Raw genomic sequence first — 22,008 nt, forward strand, 5'->3', positions numbered from 1 at the left:
AATGCAGCATTAAAAATTCGATGGCCTTTGCAATCGGATCCATTACCAAATCCTGACGAGATATTGTCTATCTCGAGATAATCTTGTGTTTCGCCGAGTTGTTTCTCTATGGCAAACACTTGAGTGCGAGCGAAACAAAAATAAACGTCAAAGTGTTTTCGCACTCGCACTGATGCAAATTCAACGGGCGCGTAATTTGACGCACGGCCCGGTGGCGCATGCCTGAAAAGTCGCAAAGTGGATTTAAGAAAAGATTCGCAATACAAAGAAAAATATTACATTTCGTATATATTTTTATCTGATTACGCAAATTCAGAAAAAAAACTTCTTTTTTATATTTATCCACCTTTCGAGTTCAGTTCATAGCATGTTTTTGTTGATTTTTTTTTTGTTTTTTGCCTTTCTCATATAAAGAAAGGCTATGTAATCACTGTAAAAATCGACTTTTTAACCGAGGCACGGAGGGCCGAGTGTCATATACCAACATCACGATGCGTTTGGTAGAACAATCTTATTCGAAAAAAATCGGCATCGTTAAAACTTCAGCATGTGATAGAATGGGCTTTTTCCTTTCATTTGAAAGTAAAATTAAAATATTCTGTCGGGGGCTTCAGAACAACTTTTTATTTTAAAGTTTTTTTTGTTTGAAAATTTAGGTTTTTCAATGGAACTGGTTCACATTTTTGCCCCTAGGTAGTACTTTAGACATTCAAATATTACCAAAAGTGAGAATCTGATGGACAATTTCATTGTGTACAGCTTTGTAGAAAACTACATTACGATCTAAAATCGCCAGAGAAAGCTATTAAATTTTTATCAAAGTTTCTAGATTCGCACGGGGCCTATTGGTTAAAAAGCTTTATTCCAAAACCGTTTTTATTTGTAAAAATGGATTGCCTTTTTTAACAGTGTGCTCAGAGGAACCTGAATACTAGCAAAGTCCCACCTTTAAGCGTAGAAAAAAAATTCCAGATTCCACCTTTTTTACGCATTAATGTTATTTTAGGATCATGGAGATATAGAGAAGAATAGATAAAATTTGAACAAAATTAAGACTTTTGAAAGATGCTGGGTATTGCAGCAAAATGAAACAGTTTTTTTTCTGTCACAGATATATTTGTTTCTTCTTTTTTTCTTCACTGATTCTGGAGTATGCTTGATGTAATCTTGAATCAACCTTTTTGCTCGTTAGCATCTTGTGGGATATATTTGGCTTAAATTTTAACTTTATATTTGATCAAACTCGATTAGGTGTTCAGTCATTTGATTTTATTTCAATTGAGAATCCTGATTGACAATTTCATGAAGGATAGAAAAATAATTCGATGAGATTTATGTTCAAGTTTGTTAACTTTTGGGAGTCGCTGTACATTAAACAGAAAACGCAATAGTAAATGAGAAATAAAGGTTTTGTCTATTGTACGAAGATAGCGATCTCAATATAAAAGTAGATATAGAAAGTATCACCTTTACCCGAAAGACGTATTGCTGTTAATGTCTCCAAATTCAGAACTGAACTGGCAACTCTGTCTTCTTGATATGTTGTCTTTGCTCTTATCCCATATTATGAAGGAGATCTTCAATAAACAGACTTGTATTACTTTGAGAATTTACTGAATGTATGGTCCAGCCTAATATTTTCTTGTGCGTTTTCTGTTGTGATCCGTGTACAACGAGTGACGACTCCGGAATTTCTTCTTAAAGGAAATTATGAAACTTGGTTTTGTTCTTTTTTCTAAGATTATGTGAAGTGTGTTAGATTTGGAAATAAAATTTGAGGACAAGCAAAAATCTGCATTTATAAATTCTGATGAAATGAATCTACCCCAAAAGATAGCAAACATGGATCCAAAACTCGAAGAGCTTTTTTCTTTTTCAATAATCTTTATTTTAATATTGATAATGACAAACAGGATTCTCAACCCAAAATTGCAATAAAATACGTCGTTTATTACAATGACTTGACCTGTCTACTTTAGTTCATTCAAATATAAAGCTTTGAATTTAAGCCAATTGTATTTTACCAGGCAGGATAGGATCAGGAAGAAGGGTCATTCTAGTTTACATTAGCTATCCTCTAGAGCGAGAAAAGAAATGAAAAAGGCATGATAAAATCCGTTACTATATTAATCAACATCTTGAAAAGGTATAAGATTATCGAATAAATTTGGTCAACACCTTTCCACACCTCCTTGTTCATAAAGTGTCATTTTCGCCCAAGACCCGGAGAAATCTGAAAATATATTTTTTCTGCTGAGAATGGGACTTTGTATACATTGAAATTTATCTGAATTTACTGTTCATTTAAACCCAATATTTTTTTGTAAGTCCTTATTAATCGGCTTCTTAATCCATAGGCCCCGCGCACACCTAAAAACTGATAAAATTTTAATAACTTTCTCAGGTGATTTTATATCGATTTATAGCATTCTACGAAGTTGTAGACAGTAGGATTGTTCATCAGAGCAAAAATGCGAATTAATTTCATTAAAAAACTAAAGTTTTCAATCAAAAAATTTAAAATAAAAAGTTGTTTTAGACCTCCCGATAGAATATTTTAATTTTACTTTCAAATGAAAGGGAAAAGTCCATTCTTTCATATCCCGAAGTTTTATAGATGCCGAATTTTTTTGAATAAAGTTGTTCGACAAAGACACCGTGACATATATTGTCATATATTATGTGATGTGATATATGTGTCATATATTCGACTCTGTTCGTCGAGATCGGAAAATGTCTGTGTGTGTGATTGTGCGTGTGTGTATGTGTGTGTCATTTAAGCTCACACAATTTTCTCAGAGATGGCTGAATCGATTTTAACAAATTTTAGTTTCAAATGAAAGGTATAACACTCTCATAATCTGCTATTAAATTTTTAGTTGATCCGACGTCTGGTTCCGGAGTTAAAGGTTGAAGAGTGTGGTCAAACAGTAAATTCTCATATAAACTGGTAATAACATGATGTCTAAATGATGTAATACATATTAAAATGGATGCAACATTACTTTGATTTGCATGTCTACATCACTTATGACCAATCAAAGTAACTTTGACCTCATTAGCCACCCGAGGAACTCACCAAGTTCCTAAACTAATATTGTATTTCTTTATATTTCTCAGCAAATTCTCTACCGATTTTTACAAACTTGATTTCAAATGAAAGATACAGTAATACCATTTACTGCTGCTGGATTTCATTCGGTTCTGACTCTTGGTTCCGGACTTACAGGTTGGTTAGTACGGTTACACTGGAATTTCCCATAAAACGGTTACAATTGTAATACACCATAGGCTAAAAATCTATTGAAATGGTCACCAAATTTCTTCGACTCGCAGGTCTAGATCACTGATTGCCAACCAAACAATCTTTAAATATATTGTCCACTATCGACAATTCCAGAAGTTCCGGATTCCGGGCATATTCCACAATTGAAGTCACATCTATTCTTAGGTGATGATTGAGTCGATTTTCTTAAACCAAGTCTCAAATGGAAGATATCATATGCAGTTGGATGTAGCATCGTCCCCCCTCCCCTTATCCTTACACCTTCCCCCTTCATCACTCCCCTGCGCCTGGACCACCATCATACCTGCATTCTCTTCATTCACCCCGTATACCGAAATAAGATGAGCGGGTTTCTGACGCACCCTTCATTCTCAAACCACTAAACCCCACCCCCTCCGCTTCCAAACCCATTCCCCTAACATTTCAAAATCTGATCACAGGAATATAACATTGAACTCAGGCTGATAGTCAATTAAATATCATACTTTTTTGTTCGAAGTGATTTGGTGTCAACATTCGTGGGATACATGCTACGTATAATAAGAATGTAATAAACATTTTCACAATTATATTGAATAATCCCAGCTATTTAGCAAGGGACAAGAAGGTGTGAAATATTTGTCAATATTAAGAGCTATAGTACTTAAGGAAGAGCAAGGAGTTGAAGGAAGAAAGTTTAGAAAAGCGTGGAATAGGGTCATATATGCAAGCTTAAAGTTTCCCGGCGATTCAACCTTTTGTCTTCTGCAACGCAGGGGTGCGAACGCGAATGACCTGAGTTAGCGGCATGCCCGGACAAGCGTAAAGTTACTTAATGACTTATGCTCCAGGAACCGGGAAACTCTAAGCTTGCTCATATGACCCTATTCCACGCTTTCCTAAACTTTCTTTCTTACACTCCTCGCTCTTCCTTCAGTACTATGGCTCGAAATATTGAAAAATATTTCACACCTTCCAGTCCCTTGCTAATTAAATATCGTTACAATATAAAAAAGAAAAACCTGTTTTAATCCACCTAGAGGTGCAATTGTGCCTTTCTCATTTCTCCAAACTATGATTTAATAGCTGGTTCGTACAATATAACATTATGGAAATGTCTTTTATTCTTATAAGAGCACCTTTTTGCATTCATCGCGGTATCGGTTTGAATCGGAGTTTTCTATGTGATCGCACTCCACAACCCGTAACTCCGGAGCCGGAAGTCGGATGGAGATGGAATTTAATATCAGTTTCCGGGGGAGGAACACCTTTCATTTGAGACTAAGTTGATCAAATCGGTCTAGCCATTTTCGAGAAACCAATATAACCGTTATTCTGATTTTGGATGCTTCCGGATCCGTCGATGGTGGCCAGTGTGGCCAAAGAGACTTTGAATGACTGTTGGTGACCTACATCTACAAGTTCATCAGTTGTAACCTTTCATTTAAAATCAAGTTTGTCAAAATCAGTTCAGAAAATTACGAGAAACCGATGTGGACAAATCAACAAATTTTGTTTTGTAACCAACTCAACTCGTTCAACTCGTAATCCGGAACAAGATGTCGGTTCAAAATGAAATTCAATAGCAACCTATGGGAATATTATACCTTTCATTTGAATCTTAGTTTGTAAAAATCGGTTCAGCCATCTCCGAGAAACCGATGTGGACATTTTTTTAACAAATCCGCACATACACACACACACATACATACATACATACATACATACATACATACATACATACATACATACATACATACATACATACATACATACATACACACATACATACATACATACACACAGATATTTTGCGATCTCGGCGAACTGAGTCGAATGTTATATGAGACTCGGCCCTCCCGGCTTCGGTATGAAAGTTGGTTTTTGGAGCAATTGCATAACCTTTCTATATGAGAAAGGCAAAAGAATAATATTTTATTAGCTTAATCAGCATGAGTTAAATATTATCTTCATGTGATTATATTTTGAAATGTTGGTGGAGTGGGTTTGAAAGTGGAGGGAATGGGGGGTTAGTAGAGTGGGAGTGGATGATGCGTCAGAAATCTTTCATCTTATTTCGTTATACGGGGTGGATGAAGGAAATGCGGGCGTGAGGGTGGTCCAAGGGGAGGTGAGTGATGAAGGAGGGAGGTGTAAGGGCAAGGCGGGGGAGGGGGAGGGGCGGCGACGCAATACGCAACTGCATATTTTGCCTTCCATTTGAGACTTGGTTTGAGAAAATCGGTTCAGTCATCACCGAAGAACCGATGTGACTTTAATTGTGGAATATGCCCGGAATTTCGGACTTCCGGAATCGTCCATAGTGGACAATATATTCAAAGAATGTTTGATTGGCAATCAGTGATCTAGATCTGCGATTAGAAGTAATTTGGTGACCATTTCAATCGTTTTTAACCTCTGCGGTGTTACGATTGTACTGATTTATATGGGAAATTTCAGTGAAACCTTACGAACCATCCTGTAACTCCGGAACCAACAGTCAGAACCGAATGAAATTCAGAAGCAGTCAATGGCATTACTGTATCTTTCATTTTAAATCAAGTTTGTAAAAATCGATAGAGAATTCGTTGGGGAATGGGTGTGATATTAGCTTAGGAACTTGGCGGGTTCCTCGGGGGCGTCATGAACCGTCATAGGTGGCCAATGTGGTCAAAACTGCTTTGATTGATCATTAGTGATCCAGACCCGCAAACTAGAGTAATGTTACATCAATTTTAATATGTTTAACATCATTTGAACATCATGGTGGTACCATTTTATATGGGAATTTGCTGTGTGACCGCACTCTTCAACCCGTAACTCCGGAACCGGAAGTCGGATCAACTAAAAATTCAATAGCAGCTTATGGGAGCGTTATACCTTTCAGATGAAAGTAAGTTTGCGAAAATCGGTTCAGCCATCTCTGAGAAAATTGTGTGAGTTTAAATGACACACACACACACATACACACACATACATACACACAGACATTTGCCGATCTCGACGAACTGAATCGAATGGCGTATGACACTCGGCCCTCCGGGCCTCGGTTAAAAAGTCGATTTTTACAGTGATTGCATAGTCTTTCTTTATATGAGAAAGGCAAAAAGATTAACTCACTCTAAGTAATTAATAAAAAAGAAAAAAATAGCTAAGGAATCATAGTTTGGATAAATGAGAAAGGCACAATTGCACCACTAGGTGGATAAAACAGGTTTTTTTGTTATGTTATAAACTCATTTAATAATTCTTGAGTTTTGAATTTCCAACAAAAAATTAATTACGTCTTATAACAACTGATGCAAGCTAAATTTATAGCTTTATTTATAAAATTGAAATGGCTCGTATGTTGAGATCCACTCTTATTTTTTAACAAAATTTTACTAACATAATTCCAAAAATTTACAAAAAAAAATTCAAGTTAGAAACATTTGAAGCTCTACGCATGTAGAATTGTTATGCGTCTTCTTTTCCGGCACAGTGCTCTTTGTGGTCGGTTCTGCAAGCTTTTGACTGCCATTTGCTGAAAATGTCTTTCTCTTGAGATTTCGTGCAAAAATTTTCAAAAATATTTATGTTTCCATAAATTGTCACGCAATGTAAAAAGAGAGGTTTCATTATACACAAAAGAAACGAATAACCGAGTATGATGATCACAATGGTCAATCCTCTATATGTGCGGTACAAACAGATTTCAAGTAATGTTTTTCTGCTGTTCTGAAGGTGCCATCGCGTCGTCAAAGCGATACCGGAAACTGTGGCTTTCAAAGCAAATCCAGGACTTTCGGGTATGGATGTGGAAAGATTTCTTTAAGTATAGGGCTATCAAGCAATCGAACTGGACTGTAAAGCAAAACATTACGGCCAAAATCACTGGTCGGAAAGATGTATGATCAGGATCTGAACAAATTTAATAAATGCATCTGAAGGGATGATGAAACGTATGACAAATTTGACTTTAAACAGCTTCTGGGACGGAAGCTTTATGTTGCCAAAGATGACAGAGATGTTCCTTAGAAGTTTAAAACTGTTGTTGCAGACAAGTTTGCCGGGAAAAGTGTATGATCTGGCAGGAAATTTGCTGTTATGGCCGTAAGACTCCGATTTTCATCACAACCAACAATATGAACCGAGTCATACATCAACGATAGTCTGAAAACCGTACATTTAGTCAATTTTTCTCATGTAATCACTGAACCGTTTGCGAATACATTTCCATATTGGTCATTTAAACAGTCATTTCAAGGTTCTAGGCATGGAATTCGGATTGAAGGCATTTTGGGCCAATCTGTTACACGCAGAAATGGTCTCAATTCATCGAGTTGATGCGATTATTATATGATATTCAAACTGTTGGCATCCAATGAAAAGATTATCGTTAAATTAAATTGAGAAATATTCTATTTATTCTACTTGCAGAAAAGCCCCTACTAATCCACAACACCAAGTTCGACATCCGACAGTATTTTCTAATAACCTTTACTGGCAATCAGCTGAAGGTTTGGATGTACCGAAACAGTTATCTCAGGTTTAGCTCGCTTGAGTTCAACCTGGATGACTTCAACGAGGCGATTCATTTGACCAACTATTCCATCCAGAAGTATTACGCCGGAACTCCCCGGAAACCAGGCTGTCCACTTCCGGCGTGCAACATGTGGTCCAGCAAACAATTTCAGCAGCACCTACAATCTCTAGATAAGGGTTACTACTGGGAGCGGAAGATTTATCCGGATATGAAGCGTAATATTCTGTCAGTTGTGACTGCCAGCATGGATGGTATGAGAATAGAAAGGAATATGTTTGAGCTGTATGGAGCCGATTTCATGGTTACGGAAAACTTTCGCACCATGCTGATTGAAATTAACTCCAGTCCGGATCTATCATCGTCCACCGAAGTTACCGAGGTCATCTGTCCAGCAGTATTGGAGGACCTAGTGAAAGGTGAGTATCTTGAGTCGTACCAAATTATGGAACTTATCGTAAGATATCTATCATGTACAGTGGTTATTGATAACACAAACGACAAACGCGCAGACACTGGTGATTTCGAGTGTATCCAGGCGGTCGAGATTCCACGCGTAGCACCGTACGGTTACGGATTGACAGTGGAGGGAAAACCACTGGGTTCAAAATCTAGATGCAAAAGTCCGCTGGCACCTCTTGGGCCACCAATGTGTTCATTAAATCGTAGTCGCACTGCCAGATCAATGGGTTCATCGTGTTCAACGCCAACCTCGTCGAAGCGTTCCAGCGCTAGCAGTTCAGTGGAAAGGCCTCGTTGAAATCCTACAGTTTAAGTTTATACAAATCTCGCGCATCGTTACCAAAACAAATACACATGTTATACATCAGCTGTTGCTTGATACGTTTGACTTTGCATCTTTTTGAAATAAAATAAACCATTCAAATGAACAACAATGTTTGATATTATCTGTAACGGCTGTTCCAATATTTATTTAAGATCACGTTCCTGGTTATTTGAGATTGTCTTGCCTTTCTTTTAATTTCTCACATTACTAATGCGTGAGGATTGGGAAATGGTTGTGCGCCAGGTGAGCGTGTTCTATGGCATAGTGATCCAGTCTAGTATTTAGGATGACAAACACATTCGTGATTAAGCTGCTCGCAATTACATCAACGATAAAATTCATATTTTTTAGTGTGCAGGTGAGCTGCGTATAATGAAATCGATTTACCAACTTCGCTATGCCCGTTCCCCTGATTATTTCTTTATTTATTTGTTTTGCTTAAAAAATTGATGTTATGACTACAGAAAAGGTTTCATTGGCACAGTTCCCTCTGGGTCAATTTAAAAAATCCCCTAAAATTCTCATAATGGGCAGATAAATTAAACTAACATTATGGAATGGAAACTGATGATTACTCATCAAAATGAAGGTAAATCACTTCTTGAAATCTTTGAAATTGTTGAAAGGATGTATCCGACCACCTAACATAGTATAGCATAGCATAGCATAGCAACCACGACCTCACTCATCATGGGTGCCTGGTACAGTGAAATCTTTTAATACAGTAGTATAGTTCACTGTACATCCCCAGTAAAGTTCAGCCGGAATTCCGGTTGGTTCCAGTTAGTAGGGCACTTCTGAGAATGGTAAGATATTAATAGGAGCCGGAAATGAACCGGAATTCCGGTTGGTTCCAGTTAGTATTCCGGCTCCAGTGACACAACCGATTCTAGTTAGAATCGAGGGGGGGGGAAGGATTTTAGCTTTAAGTTTCCAGCATCGGGAATCAACGGTAAGGATTACAGATTCGGATGGATGCCTCATGTATTGGGACGCTTGGCGACCTTCCTCGAGCCGGCAGGGGTTCCTCCAGACGATTTTGTACTACTGCTCAGATGCGGATCGGCAACACACCGCTTTGCGCACGAAGACCCATGTACCCCTTGGGAAGACCTATGTAGCTAATGCGTGATGTCGATAAATCATCATGCGAAAAATGCATGTGTTATGCTGTAGGTCTCGTGTTTGTTGGGCCATTCGACAGAGATATTTGTGTCGTCTTGGAGTCGCATCAAACTATCGTTGGGGTACGGTAGGCGGAAGAGGGCACTTTTGAGAATGGTAAGGAAATAATAGGAGGAGTTAAATCTGGATATTGATGGTTTTTAGGAAGGTGTATACGAGGAACATATAGAGGAGATCGCGGCTTGCCAGTACATCTCGAACTGGGACATTGGGTGATCTTCCTCGGGCCCGAAAGGAATCCAATAGTTGAGATCTGTACTCGGCGAATGCCCAGACAATATGTTCGATATCGTGATAACCGCTGCCACAGGTGCAGATATCGCTATTTGCGAGCCCAATACGTCAGAGATGAGCATCCAGCAAGTGAGAACTTCACCATCGAAAACGGGGTTTCGTTTGCGTTATCGTGAGGGGACGCGGCGCAGTAGATCTTCTGTGCCGGGGCGGAAGCCGGATAAACCTTCTTGGCAAAATCGAATATCCAACGGTTTGAATCTTCCACACTCTCGTTAGTACTGTTTAGATTTCGTAAGAGCCAGGCCGTGCCCCAAAGAGTGCTCATCGATGTTTCTCTCGTCAGCCCGCCGACGAACCGGTGCCGGTAGCTACGTTTTTTGGCTTTCATCAAACTCTTCACGTGCGCTTCCGCCATCGCATACTATCGGTAGCTGGTTGGTAGCCCGTCGTCTCGGAAGGTCTTATACGCGGCGGCCTTCTCCGCGTACACGTCTGAGCACTCTTTGTCCCACCAAGGGCTGGGAGGACGTCTGGTACGCGTTTAATCTGAGCTTGAATCGCGGTATCGAGAATCAAGCCAGCCAGGAAATTATACTCTTCCTCCGGAGGAAGCTCTTGAGTGGAATTGATTGTGTCGGATATCTCGAACGCGTAGCTCTTCCAATCAATATTTCGTGTGAGGTCATACGAAACATTGTTTGTATTCGGTGGCCCTGAACTGTTAGCAATATTTATCACGATTGGTAGATGGTCGCTGCCATGGGGATCAGAGAGTACCTTCCACATGCAATCTAACTGCAGCGATGTCGAGTAGAGGGACAGGTCTAAGGCGCTACGACGCGCTGGGGGCCGAAATCCGTGTCATTTTACCCGTGTTCAAAACGGTTATATTGAAGTTGTCGCAAAGCTCATGAAGTGAAGTAGATCGATTATCGTCATGAAGGCAACCCCATGCCGTACCGTGGGAGTTGAAGTCACCTTAACCTAGCTTCGGTGCGGGGAGGAGTTCTGCAATATCGCAAAGCCTTCGGTGGCTAACTGAGGCTCTAGGGGGGATGTAGGTGGAAGCAATGCAAAGGTCTTTGCCTTTAATTCTGGTTTGGCAAGCGACAACTTCAATGCCTGGTGTCGAAGGGAGGTCGATTCGATTGGAAGAATAGCACTTTTTTGATACCCAAAGGTACTCCTCCGTAAGAGTCTTCTCGATCCAAGCGAATAATATTAAAAACGTGGAAATGTAGGTCTATTTCTGAAGTAAGTCATGTTTCGAATAGTGCTAATGCATAGCTTTTCAAGTTATTTAGTAGGAATTTACAGGAATCGATTTTCGGGATAATGCTTCTGCAATTCCACTGTAAAACAGTGATTAAATCCGTGACCCCGTTCGATGAATTAGCCATCGAAGGATACAATCGCTGAAAGGAGGGGCCATTGCGCAGTGAACTGTATCAAAAATGTTTTTACTGCGGGGAGAAAGCTTGTCAAAGCGTGTGGGTTATAGAGATTTTTCCGAAAAGATGCGAATGACCCTCTATATTCAAAACAAAAAAGCCACGAATTCGTGCTTGTGACTGGGACAGAGACCCATTTATCTTTCGGATGATCCGGAGTAGAATTGGCCAGTTCACAAATGGGGCCTTTGTTCCGGTCACAAATACAATTTCTTTACAATAATAATTCTAAAAAAACTTTCTGGGAAAGCATAGACTTTCAGAGCCAGTTCCGGATATTCCGGAACGATACGAATAAGGGTCTATATCCCAGTCACAAGTACATACCAGCGCAAGGTTCATTAATTGGTCAGTTCCGCTAATGTTTTAGAACTTTCGGAAGGTCATTATGTAGCCAAAAAACATGTGTAGGTCATAAGTACGAACTCGTGCAAATGAGAATTCAAGAAACACTAAAAACCCATGGTTCTAAGACCAGTTTTATGAATTGATCAGTTCAGCGAATGTGCCAGATTTTCCGAATGGTCATTATGTGACCAACACGATGAATTTTTCACTCGGAACTAGAAATTTATGCCAATGCAACGTGAATAAATGTTTTCGAAAAAAAACTGCAGAATTCTAGAACTAGAATAATGAATTAGACAGTTCTATGGATGTTCCGGATTTTCCGGGTTATTTTCACGAAGAATCCAGTATTTGAATCAAAGTATCAATATCATTTTAGATGGGATTGTATATAAGCTTTTAATAATATTGCAAAACTTTGGGAACAGTTTCATTGAATGTCCACATTGTCATTTGGTCAGTATTATGAGGAATACTATGGTATTGCCGGAATCTGCATCGGAAGCGTAATGCGGAACATCCAAGGTCGTTCCAGTCATACACAAACTGATATGTAAATTATTATTTTTGTTTTAATCATAATTATATTTATTAGTAGTATTCTGTCAATATACTTGTGAGATTTATGATGACTGTTCTGCATACATCTATGGGGCTATTCATAAATTATGTAATTCGAAAAATGCTCAAAATTGACTCCCCCCTCTCCCCATGTAACAAATTGTCACAAATTTCTCTATCCCTCCCTCCCCCATCACGTAACAAATTCTTCGGAATTTTTTTGTTCAGTAAAAACATGTTACGCAACGATCTAGCTTACTCCCCCTCCCCCACATGTCACAACTTGTCGTACCCCCTTCCCCTCCTAAACGCGTTATGTATACCAAACATGACCCCATTCGACACCTATTCCCAATGGCCAAAAACGGCAATAATTACCAGAAACTCAAAATTGAAATTCTAACTAACAATTTGGGTACAAGTTTATATAGATTTGACTCAAAATGTGTCTTAAAATGAGTTCGAAATCGAGGTCAATATGACCCGCTAACACCTTATTCGTAACTTTTTTTGTACTGCTCTTCAGGAATGTCCGAAAATTTTAAACTCGATTGAAAATCGTTGCTCTCTATGAAAGAGGAAAAGTCAAGGAATTCCAAAATTCAGTTATCGCATTTTGAAAGTTCATTTTGGGTCATATTGACCTCAATACCTAAAGAAGGTTAAGGTTTCATCAAAAAAAACTGTCCATTAGAATGTGAGAAATATTTATCGACGAATCCCCAGAAATTATACTCGAACCGAAAGTTTGCCCGGTTCGACACGAGCAGATCACACTGAACCGAGAAGGCATCATAATCATACAAACACTTTATAAGTAACTAACTCTCAGGTGCCAGTTCTGCACTTCTTCCCTGAACTAACACCATATCCATGGTCAAAAGAGTCGACAACTGGCAGGATCTACATGTCCGCACACCAAGGCGAAATAATCAATCCATTTGAAAGTAGAACGCACGTCTTCTAACCAGTAATGAAGACATCCGAATTAATGAGAAAGAACAATGCCAGTCGAAGGCCACACGCCCAGGGCCGACCCGTACGTCATGGAATTATATCACTCTCTTAAGGTTGAACAGAGAATGGGCAAAACTCGAAAACGAAAAAAGCAGTATTTTCCATACCGTGTGTTACATCTTCATAAAAATCAATCAGCAGTACTGTAAGAACATTCTACATAAGCTGATTGATTTTTTTGAAGATCTAGCATACGGTGTGGAAAAAAACTGCTTCAGTTCATGATCCGTATCGGTACCTTGTGTACTATTTCCTATTTTTCAGGTTGTTTGTAAAATATGCGTATACGAGCGATAACAACGACCATTGCACCATGGCACAGTGGTCCGAAAGAGCAAAAAAGGGTTTTTTTAGATAGCTTCAAAACGATTAACTTTAGCAATATTATGTCTTTGAGAAAGTTTCTTGGAGTAGAACTGCCCTTCTTTTTGTTTTATCGGATTGATGATTAATCCCCCTAATAGTGAGTTACGAAATTTATTTTCTTCAATAATTCAGATAGACAAATACTTACTTCAGCAAAGTTGTAGAAAAACTCGTTACAAACATTTTACCTGAAGACTTCAACTCTCTAACTTTTGAGCTTTTTGAGATATGGGACATTATTTGTAAAATGCCCCTTAAAAACTGTTTTTTCATCATAAGTTTTCTTCTAGATTTTTTCCATTAAAAACGAGCAAACCACTTTGTAAACAAATTAAAGTGCGAGAAAAGCACACCAAATTCTGGAAAAATCAGATCTCCCCAAGGCGGCCCTCTGTGGAAATACTAGAGCTGAAGTTTGTCTCATTCCGTCATTAAATGCAATTGATTACTCGCCGTTTAGTTGCACTTACGCCATTGTTATGAAGTAGGCGCAAGGGAATTGTCAGTTTCCGGTGTCAGGCGTATGCATTGAGTTTTTGAACCACTGTAACTTTTGGCCCAATCAAACAGAAGTTAGGATAATACTTAAAAAGCACACTTCAAAATTCACAAAAAGTTTTTAGCGAACTTTCAAGCTGCTAAAGCTTTAATAAAACTGCTTAACGCGCTATTAGAACATAAAACGTATTGCAAAATTACTTAAAACGAGAAGCTTTAGCAGCTCCTTTATATAGACTTTTGGTTGCTTGGGTATTTACTCAAGACGTGCTTACAAAAGTAAGAAAGGCTAATTATTGCGACTTTAACCCTTTATTTCAAAGCCAACAGTAATATATAGCGATGTATTTAATGCCGGAACAGCTCTAGTATAGACAAACTTCAGCTCTAGTGTTTCCACAGAGGGCCGCCTTAGGGAGATCTGATTTTTCCAGAATTTGGTGTGCTTTTCTCGCACTTTAATTTGTTTATAAAGTGGTTTGCCCGTTTTTGCCCGTTTAAAAGTTATCGGCATTGGAAAAAGAGCTGTTTTCAATCAAAAAATGTGAATATCTCCACACATACTAGCGATAGCAAGTTTCCGTCTTCGGCAAAGTAAAGCAGTTTAATAGTCCAAACAATGTTCTAGAACATTTATATAATGGCAAAAATCTAGAAGAAAACTTATGATGAAAAAACAGTTTTTAAGGGGCCTTTTACAAATAATGTCCTGTATCTCAAAAACCTCAAAAGTTAGAGAGTGGAAGTCTTCAAGTAAAATGTTTGTAACAAGTTTCTCTACAACTTTGCTGAAGTAAGTATTTGTCTATCTGAATTGTTGAAGAAAATAAATTTCGTAACTCACTATTAGGGGGATTAATCATCAATCCGATAAAACAGAAAGAAGGGGAGCTCTACTCCAAGAAACTTTCTCAAAGACATAATATTGCTAAAGTTAACCGTTTTGACGGAATCTAAAAAAAACCCTTTTTTGTTCTTTGGGACCACTGTGCATGGGCCACAAATCGATTTTTTTGGTCGAAAATCCAGAACTTATAAACCGTTAGTACTAGACTTTCAGTGTCTTTGGAACAAATTCTTTACAATAAGTGCTCTTCATTTTAGGGAAAACAAAATTAGGGTGGCCCTCTCGATTTTTGAAATAAAAAAATTATCTCCTGAATGAAAAAGATAGGAGAATATGATCTTCCAAAGAAATGTAGAGAAATCAATTTTGAGTAACATTGCTGAATACGTCGAAACTCTATCTTCAACGGTTTTTTATTTTACAGCGATTTCCCTTGTTCCGTTTAGGGTGGCTCTTAAAAATTCAGTTTTTTTAATATAACATCTTTGAAGTTCATTTCTCGTCAATGTCGACTTCAGACAAAAGTTAGCTCTTACAAATGCGCACATTTCTTCTTCAGAGATCAACTCATTAATTGTTATATAAACAGAGTTATTGACGATTTTATTATCAAAATTCGACATTTTCTAAGCTAAATAACTCCGAAGGTGGCAAAAAGTGGCAATCAATGTTATGACCATCTGAAAGTGCTTTAAAAACACTACAAAATAAGGGATCCCTCTGTTACAGAGAATGTATGCGGTATTCATCTAAATTCTAAAATCTACTTAAAATATATATTAATCACAGTCGCCGTTCTCCGATGCAAATCAAATTTAATGGTACTCTCGGAAGACGTTACTCTAAACTTGTTTCATAGAGTGAAATTGTACATAAAACATGTGGTTTTCGGACTACGCTTTATAAAATGAATGTTTGGAGTATTTGCATGGCATAGGTTTTATTCGCATGGCAAAAAATTAATTATTATCAACATGTTACAATATATTGAAAGCTCAGTTTTACCGTAAAACAAGCACCCTTTGTTTAGCATTATTGATTTGTTTGTCTTTTATTAATTATATTACCTCCTCTGTTTCAGCTCACTGTAATTTGCCCTAATAGTTTGCCAAAATACTATCTTTTGCCTTTGGAAATTAACAAAAAAAATTCCACGTTGGGGGACAAGCTATTTAGCTCTCGTTAATAGTATTTTTTATTATTATCAAACGGATAGATTGGCAGCCTCCCCCTTCGGAGTTATTTTCCAAACGTGGCAAAAAACTTTATCAATGATGTCAATATAAATTGCTTATTTTCGGAAGTTATTCGAGCTGTCAACTGTGGGTACTTTTTTGCTTCTAACTTCCAATCCATTTCATAATAACTCGATGAGGTTATGTCAATGGATATATTGATGCTAATAATGGGTTCTTTATGAATTACTTCAAGTGAGATAACCTACATATTAAAAACGGCAGTTTAGACTACTAAGGATGGTGCAACCCAAGTAACAAATGAAGTTTTATAGCACGCTACAAGTGCAATCTATGTTTTATCAGTGGCTATAAAACTATCATAAAACCACAATTGTTACTAGGGAAATATGCGATAATTCAACAATTTCGACTGCTCTGGTAGATTCAGGGATTCTGTCAAGTGACAGTTTTTAAGTTGATTTTAGGCTTTAGGATAGAGATTCTATCAGGATTCTTATACTTTTAACCGAGGGAAATAATGTAATGGTTTTTTTTTCTTTAAATTCAGAAAAAAAAAACTATTTTCAGTATTTTTCATTCTGGGGCGATTTTCATAAATGTGTATTTTTTACGCATTTCGTTGTAAGCTTTCCACAAAAAATAATAGGTAAAACGTAACAAGGTTGACGCACAAGCTCTTTACCCATTACCCCAACTTTTATTCAAAATGGGTAGGTTTCTACGCATTAAAAGGTACTTTATTTTATCAGTGTAGAAATTGTTGAAATGCAGAGAAAAAAATTTACCACTGAAAAATCAATATATTATTTTTTAAACTAATAAGTTGGTCTCCTAAGAAAAAATAGGCACTTATCAAAAACAAAATTTCAAAATTTTTGGACAATTGACTTCAAAAGTATTTTATTGAAACACTATTTTTTAAAAGTCAGGCCAAACCAAATAATGGAAAATACCGTAAAATAAAAGCCTCTGACGATAGTTAAGGAATTGTCAACAAAGTTACTCAAACATGATTATTTTTTAATTTTCAGTAGGACTATTGTTATTGTTCAGGAGAAATTATTTTCATTACAAAAATCAAGGAAACCACCCTGTTTTTTACACCGAAATGAAGCGCACTTATTGTGAAGAAATTCTTTTGAAGACACTGAATGTCTAGCATTTATGGGATATAAGAACTGGATTTTCAACAAAAAATCGATTTTTGGCCCATGGAACAGAGGTAGTTCATAAGCAAACATTTCACATGAACAGTCGCTAGGAGACAAACCACTTATTTTGTAGTGTTTTTAAAGTAATATCAGATGGTCATAACATTGATTGCCACTTTTTGCCACCTTCGGAGTTAGAAAATGTCGAATTTTGAGCATAAAATGGTCAATAACTCTTTTTATAAAAAAGTTAATGAGTTGGTCTCTGAAGAAGAACTGTGCACATTTGTAAGAGCTAACTTTTGTCTGAAGCCGACATTCACGAGAAATGAACTTCAAAGATGTAATATTAAAAAAAAACTGAATTTTTAAGAGCCGCCCTAAACGGAACAAGGGAAATCGCTGTAAAATAAAAAACCGTTGAAGATAGAGTTTCGACGTTTTCAGCAAAGTTACTCAAAATTGATTTCTCTACATTTCTTTGGAAGATCATATTCTCCTATCTTTTTTCATTCAGGAGATAATTTTTTTATTTCAAAAATCGAGAGGGCCACCCTAATTTTGTTTTCCCTAAAATGAAGAGCACTTATTGTAAAGAATTTGTTCTAAAGACACTGAAAGTCTAGTACTAACGGCTTATAAGTTCTGGATTTTCGACCAAAAAATCGATTTGTGGCCCATGGTGTGAAGGGAAATTCAAAAAGGTTGATAACCTGGTGTACGGGCTTGTTAGCAATAACGGAACTTGAAGTTAGATTCATACACAGACGCAGCAAATTTTCAGTATATATCATCGATGCTACTCACATCAATTTTATTGGGGCTGATCTCCGATCAACTATTAATTTTTACGATACTTTACGTATTTTCGCGTCTGGAACCATTCGCTTCTGCTACTATCGGCAGAATGCTGATAGCACCCAGTCGTCGCCGGTCAAAGGACCAAATGTCACCAATAGACTTACACTACGTTCACACTACACAGTTAAAACACGTTATAATAATTAGCAACAAGAAAAATGTCATCAAGATAGTGTTAAAACAGCATAGCAAAAGTTTACACATTAGATGTACATACACACAGAAAAAAAATATTGGTAAAAGTAAGAGTGTTCCGCTCTTAGCAAAAAACAACCAACGCCAACTATTAGGTTGAAAGTAAAACTTTTAAATTAATCAAGAATAATAATCAAAGTAAAAGTTTTCCTTTTGAGCAAATGAAGAATAGTACTCAAAACGAAAGTTTTATTTTTAAACTAAGAGTATGCGTTGGTTGTTTTTGCTAAGAGTGAAAAACTCTTATTTTTGCCAACATTTCTTTTCTGTATGTAGTTTATACACTAAGAAAAATAGTGTGGTAACATTTACTATATGAGGAGGTAAATTCGACTTTGCGAGCATAGTGATTATTAGCCGACTACAGCATTAGCTGACTTTAACTATATGCATGTTCAAGTATACTATACATGAGATCAGTACGATAATAGTAATATTGAACACTCCATTGTAAGTATAACCAATGTATGTACAACGATCAGCGTAACAATATGCATAATAATATTTAGCTGAAAATGTTTGTAATAACAAGCCCAGAAGAGTCATACTATCATAGTAAAATTGAACACTCGACATTGTGTGAATCACCTCTGCAAGTAGGATGCTTGACATAACAAAAAATCTAGTCATCTTAACCTGGGACTGTTTGTAATAACTAAAACGGTGTGATTTTGACATTTGTTGATTGGTTATTTCAAAATGGAATTTGTGGTTGAATTGAAAATGACGTAGGGTAATATAACCAGTTATACGAGGGACAAAATTATAACGAATTCTGAAAAAAAATAGGAATTGAATTTATTTCGAGCTTTTTCTTTTTATAATCTTGATATATATCTTATATAATATTTGGTTTGTTTATAATGTTGTATCTTATTTATAGTACCTACTTCTTTAACTTAATCAGGTGCATGTTGTCAATTTTATAAATGTTTAGCGGAGGCTCAGCGTTTGCTTCTGCATTGTAAACTGCAGATTTAAATGCACAATCATTCACTTCGAACACGCAAAAGCAAACCAACAAGAAGTAAAATTGTGTACGTATCCAAGTACCATCCATTTATTATTGAGTATTGAGTACTTATTGAGTACTGCCATCACTCTAAATCCGGAAAACATTGAAATAATAATTTTAGGACGTCCATATTCTTCCGTTAAGAAAATGCTTAAGTATTTACTTACTTGACGCAATATTGATCCAATAAATCCGTGAAAATTGAATAATTTAAAAACTTTGTGTGTGAAACTTTTGATTGTAATGGCGGCGTCATGTAGGAATACAAAAATGGGAACACAACCATTGACAAGATGCATAGGCAATAGTAGTACAAAGCATAGTCGGCTGAAAAACAATATACGCCAATGGTGCTTCCGATGAAATCACATTCACACAAACAATGTATTTAGTTATTTTAACATCTGCATTCTTATAAGTACTAAATAGTTTGTTTTTGTGACTTATTATTATATTGTAAAGAGGACAATGGAAAGGAAAGTAGTCATGACATTGATACTGATTATATCTAGGATGTTCGAATTTTCATTTTTACTTTTAAATGGTCATTCCAACAATAATTGCCATTTCAAAACTGACAATAGAATAGTCTGAATCACCATACAACGTGTTTTATTATATTCCATGGTCATTTTTGAGATGTTAAATATTGTTGCAGTGACAATAGTCGAAACGTCATGAACACCAAGAGCATAGTTCAGCGGTAGTCAATTTTTCTAGTATTTTATACAATATAGAAGTGTGGCTTTGCCGATCTTAGGGTCAGTACTACTATTTTGGCGAATGGTTGAAATAACCAGAAAAGTCTGGTCGTAGATACTATAATTCTTTTCTCAGTGTAGGAATGCAATGTTTTGTTATGTTCTTGTAACGCTGCTGCTGTACCATTGTAATCAGGTGTGACACTTGAGATGGGCTTTCACATTCAGCAATAACAATAACTTTTTATTTAGACCAGCACCAGATGAAAAATGAGTGAATCAAAAAATAAATTAATGAAATGTAAATTAAATAAGTCTATCAAACCATTAAAATACAAAAGCTAGAAAATTAATTTAACCCATTATAACCCAGCTATGTTAAAACTTTTGGTAATTTATAAACTACTTCGTGAGCTCTCATATTATGCCGAATTACGTATGGGAAAAATAAAATAACCACTTTGGACCGTTTCGTTGCGAAAAAAACTAACGTATGAAATTTCATACGCTGGGCTGATAGGGTATCAAAAAATCATTACAGAGAAAATTCGGCTAAAATCTTTATACTCAGCATAAAATCGAATAATATCTTCAACCTTGCGAGATCATTCATTTAGCAGCTTTTTTGAATGATTTTAACACTACTCTCCTCTCTCGTGCCGTTTCGTCTCATGATTGGTTCGTTGCATCAAACCATCTTTCCCTCAAACTTAGTAATTATTTTAAGAAAAAGAACATTTTCTTACGAGAATTTACATAAAAAATATTCCGGGTAGAACCAGGTATGATTTGCTACGTATTAAGCATTTGTTAGCCTTAAATGTACTGATTCAACTTTAAAATCAGCGAGAAAATTGTAAATCTCCTCCTAATCCTAAAGAGGAAATAATTTTGCCTTGGGAAAAAAGATATCGGTTCAGCCTAGCGTATGAAATTTCATACGTTGAACTACCAGCAGAATGTTTGCAATTGTTTCACCAATTTCTTCCATTTTTTCGCACTGAGCCACATCTTTCACATCTCTTATGGCCATTCGTTCACAATCCGAAACAAGAACTAGTGATTTAGAAGAGAAAATTAATAATATGTATTGTTCACATTTTGGTTTGAATTTTATCCAACTTTGACATTCGAAAACACAATGGAATTTAATAAAAAATGATTATTGAGCATACACATTATAAACTATAGGGTATTAATTAACATTCACAGAAGACCAGAAGTTTGAAAACGGCTTTATTGTATAACAAGTATGATCCAGAAATGTGTTGTTTTTGCGTATGAAATTTCATACGCTAGGACATAATGGGTTAAAAAAATAAATAGTTGAATATCACAAAACGTACAAGCTGTCACATCAAAACCCCATGTTTCTTTTGAAGGTATTAGCGGTTGCGAAGTCGTATGTCGAGTAACTGATTCCTTATACCACAGGTAGGTAGAATGCACGCTAACCGTGCTACAAATCAAGTGAAAACTTTGTTAAATTAGTTCTCGTCATGTCATGTAACGCTATTGTAGTTTTGAAAGCTTTCCCGCAGTAGTAGACGGGATCCGGAAAGAAACTTTGTATGTGTCGTGTAGAAGAGCAATGACATTATATCAAAAATAATTTACTAATTTGCTTGCTTACTTACCTCTGACCTTTTCGAGTTATGTTGCTAATCTAGAACGAAACGCTCACCTGGCGACCATTAGCAAACAAGTTGTTTTCAGCATGGTTCAGAATCGTTCCACGAAAGAAGGCTATTCAAGATTTCTATTAATACTATTTCGTTCGAAAGAAATGAGAACGCAGTTCA

The 22,008-nt window shown here is 36.7% G+C and overlaps 1 protein-coding gene across 6 annotated transcripts in view; it reads left to right on the forward strand.

The window, feature by feature from the left end:
- The window catches only part of LOC131682453 (tubulin glycylase 3B-like), a 43,045-nt gene extending 34,415 nt beyond the window's left edge, over nt 1-8,630 (forward strand). For all 6 annotated transcript variants that reach the window (XM_058963928.1, XM_058963924.1, XM_058963923.1 and 3 more), the window contains exons 3-4: nt 7,685-8,206; nt 8,267-8,630. In XM_058963928.1, coding sequence (XP_058819911.1) covers nt 7,685-8,206; nt 8,267-8,547 — 803 coding nt within the window. In that variant the 3' untranslated portion in view covers nt 8,548-8,630. The remainder of the gene's footprint in view (nt 1-7,684; nt 8,207-8,266) is intronic.
- Nucleotides 8,631-22,008: the final 13,378 nt, after the last annotated feature.

Source organism: Topomyia yanbarensis, chromosome 2 (genome assembly GCF_030247195.1).
Source record: "Topomyia yanbarensis strain Yona2022 chromosome 2, ASM3024719v1, whole genome shotgun sequence".
NCBI lineage: Eukaryota > Metazoa > Arthropoda > Insecta > Diptera > Culicidae > Topomyia > Topomyia yanbarensis.